The 12,221-nt window shown below is 40.4% G+C and overlaps 1 protein-coding gene across 1 annotated transcript; it reads left to right on the top strand.

The window, feature by feature from the left end:
* Nucleotides 1–6,505: 6,505 nt before the first annotated feature.
* LOC311137512 (pro-neuregulin-4, membrane-bound isoform-like) lies at nt 6,506–7,305 on the top strand (the record flags this gene model as incomplete). Its single annotated transcript, XM_084172040.1, has 4 exons — nt 6,506–6,512; nt 6,616–6,709; nt 6,952–7,104; nt 7,230–7,305. 4 exons carry the CDS (start codon nt 6,506–6,508, stop codon nt 7,303–7,305), a joined length of 330 nt encoding a protein of 109 aa, XP_084028166.1.
* Nucleotides 7,306–12,221: the final 4,916 nt, after the last annotated feature.

Here is a 12,221-nt window from a genome sequence, read left to right on the forward strand (position 1 = left end):
TGAGAACAAAAATACACCGACAACCATAAATTACCGTCAAACACAAAAATGTTTATTGTGAACACACGGTAAAGGTTTGGGAAAAAGGGCTGAGCAGGACCCAAGGAATGAAACAATAATGTTAAAAAAAACTAAACTGATCTTGCCTGCCTCAAGAACCGCTAAGCTACTGCTAACCATACACAAATTACAGTGGGTGGTCCGCTCAGGTCTAACTAGTGTTTTTAGACAATGTTCTTCCTACGGGTAATGTATGCCCAAGGGCAACTTGCTAAATCCCCCTTTTCCCAGAAACACACAACATAGATACCATACAGAGTAACCAGCAAATGAGTGAGTACACAAAAAACAGGACACCACAGTATCCATACTCACATACAAAAATAGTATCTTTCAACAAACACAACTGACTGGCTTTTAAAACAATGGGAGGTGTGAGTGAAAAAACAGAAACAGGTGGTGCAATGCAGAGGAATGTCCACTGATTGGTCCACCTCAGCAATCAGCAGACAAACGGATGTCGGACAGGTGGGACACCCCAACGACCACCAATCAGGAACACAAAGGACACCTGTGATTAGGGCAGAAGGAGAGGAAAAACACAAAAACACATACAGGATACCTGTATCCATAACAGAGGGACTTTGCAATTAATTGAAATGTATCTGATCACTCTTCATGACATTCTGGAGTATATGCAAATTGCCATCATCAAAACTGAGGCAGCAGACTTTGTGAAAATTAGTATTTGTGTCATTCTCAAAACTTATGACCACGACTGTACACACGATACCCCATAATCACAAAGCAAAAACTGGTTTTTAGAAATTGTCTTAATTTCTATTTAAAAAAAACAGAAATATCACATTTACATAAGTATTCAGACCCTTTACTCAGTATTTTGTTGAAGGACCTTTGGCAGCGATTACAGCCTCGAGTCTTCTTGGGTATGACGATACATGCTTGGCACACCTGCAATTGGGGAGTTTCTCCCATTCTTCTCTGCAGATCCTCTCAAGCTCTGTCAGGTTGGATGGGGAGCGTTGCTGCACAACTATTTTCAGGTCTCTTCAGAGATGTTAGATCGGGTTCAAGTCCGGGCTCTGGCTGGGCCACTCAAGGACATTCAGAGACTTGTCTCGAAGCCACTCCTGCATTGTCTTAGCTGTGTTCTGAGAGTCATTGTCCTGTTGGAAGGTGAACCTTCACCCCAGTCTGAGGTCCCGAGCGCTCTGGAGCAGGTTTTCATCAAGGATCTCTCTGTACTTTGCTCCGTTCATCTTTGCCTCAATCCTGACTAGTCTCCCAATCCCTGCCGCTGAAAAACATCCCCACAGCATGATGCTGCCACCACCATGCTTCACTGTAGGGATGGTGCTAGGTTTCCTCCAGACGTGACGCTTGGCATTCAGGCCAAAGAGTTTAATCTTGGTTTCATCAGACCAGAGAATCTTGTTTCTCATGGTCTGAGAGTCCCCTTTAGGTGCCTTTTGGCAAACTCCAAGATCGCTGTCATGTGGCTTTTACTGAGGAGTGTCTTCCTTCTGGCCACTCTACCATAAAGGCCTGATTGGTGGAGTGCTGCAGAGATGGTTGTCCTTCTGGAAGGTTCTCCAATCTCCACAGAGGAACTCTAGAGCTCTGTCAGAGTGACCATCAGGTTCTTGGTCACCTCCCTGACAAAGGCCCTTACTCTGTTTTGCCGGGTGGCCAGCTCTAGGAAGAGTCTTGGTGGTTCCAAACTTCTTCCATTTAAGAATGATGGAGGCCACTGTGTTCTTGGGGATTTTCAATGCTGCAGAATCTGTACCTCGACACAATCCTGTCTCGGAGCTCTACGGACAATTCCTTTGACCTCATGGCTTGGTTTTTGCTCTGACATGCACTGTCAACCTTATATAGATAGGTGTGTGCCTTTCCAAATCATGTCCAATCTATTTAATTTACCACAAGTGGACTCCAATCAAGTTGTAGAAACATCTCAAGGATGATTATCTCTTTTCATAGCAAAGAGTCTGAATACTTATGTAAATAAGGTATTTCAGTTTTTTATTTTTTATTAATTTGCTAAAATTTCTAAAAACCTGTTTTCGCATTGTCATTATGGGGTATTGTGTGAAGGTTGATGAGGATTTTTATTTATTTAATCCGTTTTAGAATAAGGCTGTAACGTAACAAAATGTGGAAAAACGGAAGGGGTCTGAATGCTTTCCGAATGCATGTAAATATTTTCTGAATATTCTTGAAATGTTCTGAGCACCTCCAAGACAAGGTAAAATGTGTATTGCGTGAACATCAATGGAATATTATGTTAAACCTAAAACAAATATGCTATCAACGTCGTAAAAACTGACTTTTTTAATTCTCACAACATTAAGGGAATTTACTGTGCAAGTTAACTTAACCTCTTAAGGATCTGACCCTTTTTTTAAAATGTTTGCCTAAAATGACTGCTCTAACTGCCTGTAGCTCAGGACCTGAAGCAAGGATATGCATATTCTTGATACCATTTGAAAGGAAACACTTTGCAGTTTGTGGAAATGTGAAATGAATGTAGGAGAATAATACACATTAGATCTGGTAAAAGATAATACAAACAAGAAAACATGCGTTTTCTATCATTTTTTTGTTCCATCATCTTTGAAATGCAAGAGAAAGGCCACAATATAATATTGCAGTTCAAGCACAATGTAGATTTTGGCCACTAGATGGCAGCGGTGTGTGTGCAAAGTTTCAGATTGATCAAGTGAAGCATTGCAATACTGGACTGTCTGGCCAAATGTGCCGAATTGGTCAATTGATACATTTTCAAGTACATAACTATAGAGAACATACAAAAATGATATGGTAATACAAAATGTACATATACACACTCCTAGGAATGTGAAACATGATGGATCATTAGCGTATACACTAACTTTCACACATCTAGATGGCCGGGCGGGGTGGGTGTGGAGCCAGAGCCAGCAGGGGTTCAAACTGTAGAACCCAGTTCCTACATTTGAATATAAAAATGGATTTTATCAAACAAAACTATGCTACATTTTATCTCTGGGACCCTTAGGATGACAAATCAGAGCAAGATTACTGAATGTAAGTACATTATTTACCTTCAGAGGTGAATGTATCAAACCAGTTGCCGTGATAATTTTTGTTGTTTTTGTGCACTCTCCTCAAACAATAGCATGGTATTTTTTCACTGTAATAGCTACTGTAAATTGGATAGTGCAGTTAGATTAACAATAATTTAAGCTTTCTGCCCATTTAAGACATGTCTATGTCCTGGAAAGTTTGCTGTTACTTACAACAGTCATGCTATTCACATTAGGGCACGTTAGCTCAACCGTCCCGTATACGGGACACCGATCCCGTAGAGGTTAAACATTGTATGATTGTCATCACAACTGGGCAGATTTTGTGTTTTGGAAACCTATCTTTTGTAATGTACCCACAATGTTCCCACAACCTAATTACATGTTCTGGGAACCTTAAAATAACTCAGAAAGGTTGTTTCGTCAACATTCTTGCAACATCAAAGGAATGTTTTGTGCACCCTGATACAAACATTGTCTGAATGCCAGTACAACTGGACAGTTATTGCGTTTTGGGAACATACAATATCTCTTGTCATGTCCCCACAATGTTACCACAACCTAATTAAACATTCTGGGAACCTTTAAAGAACAGAAAAACATTTGTTCTGGGAACGTTCTTATAACATCAGGGGAATGTTTTTTGTACCCTAAAATAAACATTGTAGAATGATCTGCACAACTGGACAGTTTTGGTGTTTTGGGAACATATCGTTTGTGATGTCCCCACAATGTTCCCTCCAGACTGTTTCCACAACCTAATGAAACTTTCTGGGAACCTTTAAAGAACAGACAAAATGTGTTCTGGGAACGTTCTTGTAATATCAAGTGAATGTTTTTTGCACCCTAAAAGAAACATTGTAGAATCATCTGCACAACTGGACAGTTTTTGTGTTTTGGGAACATATATTTTGTGATGTCCCCACAATGTTCCCACCAGACTGTTCCCACAACTTAATGTAACATTCTGTGAATTTTTAAAGAAAGAAAGCGGACATCTAATTAGCATAATAACAACATCCCCATCAAAATCCATCTGTTTAAGCTAGAGATATCTGTTTTGGGCTGCATCTCAATCCACCACATCCGCCAATGACGGCCTTACACATCTGCGGTGGAAGGTGGCCGAGCTACAGCGGTGTTGTCAGACCATGAGACATCCCGAAAAACGGTCTTCTCACAAAAACGTCTGTAGCGTCCGAACGGTTTCACGACTTGATGGAAAGATGAGACTTTCACAAACACGATGGTTTTCTCCATTTTGCTCTACGACCCCCCACAAGCCTCACAAGACTCGTCTGAAGGTAGCCCGGTACCAGTTAAAAAAAATATGGAAGTACATATGGAAGTAGTTTAGTGCCAACTATTTGTTGTTAAATATGGGGAAAAAAAGATATATAATAATTTCCTGATATTTCTTATATCTCTCAGATATAGGACAGACACTTTAAAACAAACGTCCTTTTGACTATCTGTTTTTCCATGTATGAATCTGTTAGTCAATGTGTTCCTATGGGCTAATAGCAGTAAGGCCAAATTCAATGTTTCATCAAATATTTTTTAAATATATTTGTTTCAGTGGAGTCTGCTGAGGGGAGGATGGCTCATAATAATGGCTGGAACGGAGTCAATGGAACGGTATCAACCACATGGAAACCACATCGTTGATGTGTTTGATACCATTCCATTCACTCCATTCCAGTCATTATTATGAGCCGTCATCCCCTCAGCACCCTCCACTGATTTGCTTGATACCTAAAGGGGTCCTAAAATTCTAAATCAAATAGCTGAATGATTCTTGGTATAACCATCTTGGTTTGAACCCCCGGCTTAGACTCTTAAGGATTAAATGTGTTATAGGAACGTTCTTGCAACATCAGGCAAATGTTTTATACAAACATACAAACTTTTGGGGAATGTTCTGTGGTGGTTGTTACAGATGTTGTGCACAACATTTCAGTGAATGTTAGCAGAACATTCCAAGGATATTTAGTCTAAAACATCTTTGATAAATAAATAGATTTTTTATCATAAATATTCTCTGAAGGTTATCATCCTAATGTTAGATAAAACCCTAACTAGAACTTAATGGGAATCTTAGCTAATGTTCTGGGAATGTTTGCTAGGTAGGTAATAAAAACGTATGAGTTAACATGCTAACGGTTTTGAAAAAGTTCACAGAACAATGTTTACAAGCATGCCGGAAATGTTGAGGCAGGAGGAAGCAAAGCAAAGTTGCCACGATTCTAGTCATACCTGCACTGTTTGTTCCAAATCCCTCTCAGCCTAACAGTCATTCCATTGTCGCTCACGAAACCCATAGATTGTCTATGTAAAGCCATGTTGCAATCAAACAGACAACAGGTAGCCTACCAGTTAAGAGCATTGGGCCAGTAACTGAAACTTCGCTGGTTCGAATCCCCGAGCCAGGAGGAAAAATCTGCCGTTCTGCACTTGAGCAGTTAACCTCCAACAACAACTGCTCCCTGGGCGCCTATGATGTTGATTAAGGCAGCCCTGCACCTCTCTGATTCAGAGGGTTTGGGTTAAATTCAGAAGACATGTTTTGGTTGAATGCATTCAGTTGTGCAACTGACTAGGTATCCTCTTTCCCACCTGTGGATGGATTGTGTGATGCAATCAGAATTACTTGGCTTTGACAAACTAATGCCTTCCTGTATCATTACAGTGTCTGCAGATACCTATTGTCTGTATGAAAGTAAACCACCACTGCACATTCTCTTATTGAAAGGTCAATGTTGTAAAATGATCTATCATTTCCACTAGTGGCTCATAAAAGCCTTTGTTTACCTACTCTATGGTGGGAATATTGTATTCTGAGGCACTCATTGAAAATGACCCTATTTCACTATATCAGGCATTCTACCAAAATGAGTCACAATCAATAGAGAGAATCCTACCATTTAGCATTCCATTTACAATGTGGACAAACAGCTATCACAACATTTCTTGGCTCAAAGGAACACGCCCACATTAGTGCCTTTAAAGGTCCAACAAAAAGCAGTTGTCAGAGTTATTTTCAGCAGTCTGTCTCTGTGACTCACCTTGGAAACCTGCACTAACCCTAACACAAACTGGTATTTCATGAGGGGGTAAGAAGAGAATCATAACAATACTATTGGTAAGAGAATAACAAACCTCTTCATTATTTTCATGCAAAGGGGATAAAACCTTGATATGATTAAGGACACACAACCAGCTTACTTCTGTTATGCCTTGTTTTAGTGTAGAAAGAGTACAAAACATTAATCTTGCCTGTTTTCTGGTTATTTCCTATCTTGTTGTCTATGTAGATTCATAATGAGCTGTTACTTTTGTACATTGTACATAATTCTTAGGTGGGGATCTAAGACAACCCTGTCACATTCTTCAGGATAGAAAAAAATCTAATGATGGCAGGTAAAAGAGTTTGGTAAAATGTTGAGAATTGCCGTATGATGTATCTGTATGTGTTATATGTGTCTGTTATTCTGAAATGTATCTATTCTGTCTTTTTTTGTAGACTATGGTGACCCATGTAACAAGTTAGAGGCTTTCTACTGTATGAATGGAGGAACATGTTTTAAAATTCATTTTATGGACACTCTTACTTGTGTGTAAGTTACTCTCATGCGCTCCACATTTCCCCCCATCACTATTTTCTAATGTCACTAATAGTTTGTCAGCCATAAGCAGGTGTAAAGTGATGCTTGGCAATGAGCTAAGGAAGTTCTGGGAACTACTGCATGGTGTTTAAGCTTTTGTTTTACTTCAGCTCAGACCAGGTAGACCTACCCTGGCTCTTGGTTCTCAACTGTTGACAGCTTGCTTGAGAATAACGCTGTTCCTTCTCCCTCAGCTGCAGTGAGAACTACAAAGGCAGTCGGTGTGAGCTGTACCAGCTGTTGATCACTGCACATGATGCAGGGGAGACAGGACTGATCGCTGCTGTGGTCATCATGGTCCTTCTTATTCTAGTCGTGTTCACAGTAGTTGTCTACTACACTTGCAAGTAAGTAACACATTCATTTAGCTTGATTCATAAATACACAAGTATGCAGGAATAGTGCTTTCAGGTCTGATACAGTTTCTTCTACTGTAGGTCTGAGACATTCCTTGTATTTGTGTTATTGTTAGGGTATGGAAGGCCAAACCAAAGATCCAGCAGAAAAACAGTGAACAACAGTATTGGAGAGTGGAGCCCAGAGTCTGAGGCATGTTGCATATTATTTGGATAACAAAAGATTTCAAATAAAATATTTCATGGACGGTGGCGTGATATGGTGTGGGGTCTGGATGCTATTAGAGATGCGGCTATGAAGGACCAGGAGGACAGAGGAGACTTCCAGCCACAAACATTTTGCAGCAAGCATCAAACCTCAAGCTGCAGCCTGTTTGAGTGGCCATCAACAGCTGAAGCTGCTGTAGACACACAGCCACACACCTTTTCTCCAGTCTGTGTGACTGGGTGTAGGACTGATTACAACCATTTCATGCCAATGGCTATTTTCCTCTGACACAGAATGGATGCTTAAAAATGGAAGACTGATACCTGATGCCTTCATTCAAAGGAATACTATGACTGTACAATGTTTGCTTAGTCTTTGCTTTGACTAACAGATAAATAGTTGAGTGTGTCGAAGTTCAATTGTGAATGTGAGCTTTCTCTGAGCCTGTTATACCGTAGATTAGAGTATAGTAGGGTAATAATTAGAACACTTCGTTTTAATGTAGAATTACAGTGGGGGGAAAAAGTATTTAGTCAGCCACCAATTGTGCAAGTTCTCCCACTTAAAAAGATGAGAGAGGCCTGTAATTTTCATCATAGGTACACGTCAACTATGACAGACAAAATGAGAATTTTTTTTCCAGAAAATCACATTGTAGGATTTTTTATGAATTTATTTGCAAATTATGGTGCAAAATAAGTATTTGGTCAATAACAAAAGTTTCTCAATACTTTGTTATATACCCTTTGTTGGCAATGACACAGGTCAAACGTTTTCTGTAAGTCTTCACAAGGTTTTCACACACTGTTGCTGGTATTTTGGCCCATTCCTCCATGCAGATCTCCTCTAGAGCAGTGATGTTTTGGGGCTGTCGCTGGGCAACACGGACTTTCAACTCCATCCAAAGATTTTCTATGGGGTTGAGATCTGGAGACTGGCTAGGCCACTCCAGGACCTTGAAATGCTTCTTACGAAGCCACTCCTTCGTTGCCCGGGCGGTGTGTTTGGGATCATTGTCATGCTGAAAGACCCAGCCACGTTTCATCTTCAATGCCCTTGCTGATGGAAGGAGGTTTTCACTCAAAATCTCATGATACATGGCCCCATTCATTCTTTCCTTTACACGGATCAGTCGTCCTGGTCCCTTTGCAGAAAAACAGCCCCAAAGCATGATGTTTCCACCCCCATGCTTCACAGTAGGTATGGTGTTCTTTGGATGCAACTCAGCATTCTTTGTCCTCCAAACACGACAAGTTTAGTTTTTACCAAAAAGTTCTATTTTGGTTTCATCTGACCATATGACATTCTCCCAATCCTCTTCTGGATCATCCAAATGCACTCTAGCAAACTTCAGACGGGCCTGGACATGTACTGGCTTAAGCAGGGGGACACGTCTGGCACTGCAGGATTTGAGACCCTGGCGGCGTAGTGTGTTACAGATGGTAGGCTTTGTTACTTTGGTCCCAGCTCTCTGCAGGTCATTCATTAGGTCCCCCCATGTGGTTCTGGGATTTTTGCTCACCGTTCTTGTGATCATTTTGACCCCACGGGGTGAGATCTTGCGTGGAGCCCCAGATCGAGGGAGATTATCAGTGGTCTTGTATGTCTTCCATTTCCTAATAATTGCTCCCACAGTTGATTTCTTCAAACCAAGCTGCTTACCTATTGCAGATTCAGTCTTCCCAGCCTGGTGCAGGTCTACAATTTTGTTTCTGGTGTCCTTTGACAGCTCTTTGGTCTTGGCCATAGTGGAGTTTGGAGTGTGACTGTTTGAGGTTGTGGACAGGTGTCTTTTATACTGATAACAAGTTCAAACAGGTGCCATTAATGCAGGTAATGAGTGGAGGACAGAGGAGCCTCTTAAAGAAGAAGTTACAGGTCTGTGAGAGACAGAAATCTTGCTTGTTTGTAGGTGACCAAATACTTATTTTCCACCATAATTTGCAAATAAATTCATAAAAAATCCTACAATGTGATTTTCTGGATTTCTTTTTCTCAATTTGTCTGTCATAGTTGACGTGTACCTATGATGAAAATTACAGGCCTCTCTCATCTTTTTAAGTGGGAGAACTTGCACAATTGGTGGCTGACTAAATACTTTTTTCCCCACTGTATAAATATACAGTACCAGTCAAAAGTTTGGACACACCTACTCATTTAAGGGTTTTTCTTTATTTTTTACTATTTTCTACATTGTAGAATAATAGCGAAGACATCAAAACTATGAAATAACACATATGGAATCATGTAGTAACCAAAAAAGTGTTAAACAAATCAAAATATATTTTAGATTTTAGATTCTTCAAAGTAGCCACCCTTTGCCTTGATGACAGCTTTGCACACTCTTGGCATTCTCTCAACCAGCTTCATGAGGAATGCTTTTCCAACATTCCCCACATATGCTGAGCACTTATTGGCTGCTTTTCCTTCACTCTGCGGTCCAACTCATCCCAAACCATCTCAATTGGGTTGAGGTCAGGTGATTGTGGAGGCCAGGTCATCTGATGCAGCACTCCATCACTCTCCTTGGTCAAATAGCCCTTACAAAGCCTGGAGGTGTGTTTTGGGCCATTGTCCTGTTGAAAAACAAATGATAGTCCCACTAAGCGCAAACCAGATGGGATGGCGTATCGCTGCAGAATGCTGTGGTAGCCATGGTGGTTAAGTGTGCCTTGAATTCTAAATAAACCACTGACAGTGTAACCAGCAAAGCACCCCCACACCATCACACCTCCTCCTCCATGCTTCACGGTGGGAACCACACATGCGGAGATCATCCATTCACCTACTCTGCGTCTCACAAAGACACGGGGTTGGAAACAAAAATCTCAAATTTGGACACATCAGACCAAAGGACATATTTCCATCGGTCTAATGTCCATTGCTTGTGTTTCTTGGCCCATCAAGTCTCTTCTTATTATTGGTGTCCTTTAGTAGTGGTTTCTTTGCAGCAATTCGACCATGAAGGCCTGATTCTCCTCTGAACAGTTGATGTTGAGATGTGCCTGTTACTTGAACTCTGTGAAGCATTTATTTGGGCTGCAATTTGAGGTGCAGTTAACTCTAATGAACTTATCCTCTGCAGCAGAGGTAACTCTGTGTCTTCCTCCAGTTTCATCATAGCGCTTGATGGCTTTTGCGACTGCAGTTGAAGAAACTTTAAAAGTTCTTGATATTTTCCGGATTGACTGACCTGCATGTCTTAAAGTAATGATGGACTGTCGTTTCTCTTTGCTTATTTGAGCTGTTCTTGCCATAATATGGACTTGGTCTTTTACGAAATAGGGCTATCTTCTGTATACCCCCCCTACCTTGTCACAACACAACTGATTGGCTCAAACACATTAAGAAGGAAAGAAATTCCACAAATGACCTTTTAAGAAGGCACACCTGTTAATTGAAATGCATTCCAGGTGACTACCTCATAAAGCTGGTTGAGAGAATGCCATGAGTGTCCAAAGCTGTTATCAAGACAAAGGGTGGCTACTTTGACGAATCTCAAATATAAAATATATTCTGATTAGTTTAACACTTATTTGGTTACTACATGATTCCATATGTGTTATTTCATAGTTTTGATGTCTTCACTATTATTCTACAATGTAGAAAATAGTAAAAATAAATAAAAACCCTTGAATGAGTAGGTGTGTCAAAACTTTTGACTGGTACTGTATTTGTGCAACTTTCATAAAAGTCAAACATGAAGTGAGTATTAGTTACAGTAAGCAACTTCCTTGTATTATTTAATGAATATAGAAAGTGTACATCATTTGCGATATCAAAATCACAATAAGAAATCATGTGATTGTGTATGAGGAAACAACGCATTGTGTTTTCTTCAGTAATCAATGTCAATGAAGTCTATTGAAGTAATGTAATTGAGCTATAAGTAAGGATTATAATTTCCGCTATAAATACAATGGTTTACATTGGGGTACTGGCATTCATGGGAGGTTCATCAATGAGTCTGAATCATAGATAATTCAGATAATATAATCTCCATAAATGTCACCAGTTCCATTTCAGATGCACGTGAGACCTCAACCAACAGATGGTGCTAAGGGTCCCTCATCTCATATGAAATACTTGGAGTCACGTTCATGTATTCATGGCTCAAGAAGACCACCCCCATTTACCCCTCTGCCACGGAGGTGTTTTATAAATGTGACAGGTAGTAATGAGGGAAACTAGGGTTGGGGTCAATGCCATTTCGATTCAGGAGACGACCCCAACAATTTGATCAGACAGTACTTAAGACCTAATGCAAACGGCTGACTATCATTAGACTTGACTTAGTTTCAAGTCTCTCAATAACATCATGCTCTTTCCACCAAGCATGACCTACAATTGATTTGCTGAAGTAGAGAGAAAGTAGATTAAACAATTGAGGTACTTATCAGTATTAAAAAGACTGTGGGAAGATCTCAATTGCATACTCCTCGCGTACTCTCTCCTCATCTCCTTCTCAAAACCCATTGGATGAGTAAATCCAGAGATCCTGTCCCGCTGACCTTCTCCTCAAATGGTTTTTGAGGAGATGAGGCGAGAGGACGCGAGGAGTTTGCAATTGAGATCTTGGCCTTTTCTCAATTAGATTTGCTCAACTCCTGCCCCCTCTCTCATTCGTCCTCTCTCGCCTCCTTTTGAAAAGTTCAAAGGTAATGAGTGGTTATTTGTGATGCAAGGTGAGTAAGTTGGCAGTCGCCTGCACTGTCTGCTGCAATGTCAAACAAGCCCAGAAGCTCCTTCTCCACTCGCGTGTCATTAGGCAAATGACGTTGATGGGGTGGATCCCAAAATAAATGTGTAAAGTGATAAATACAAATTAAGTTAGTTGTGTAAGACATTATATAGATAAAAGGATCAGTAGCATATCGTTTTTAAATGTGTGCATGCTTTC

The sequence above is a fragment of the Coregonus lavaretus genome (assembly GCF_964263955.1).
Source record: "Coregonus lavaretus genome assembly, chromosome: 11".
NCBI classification, from domain to species: Eukaryota; Metazoa; Chordata; class Actinopteri; order Salmoniformes; family Salmonidae; genus Coregonus; species Coregonus lavaretus.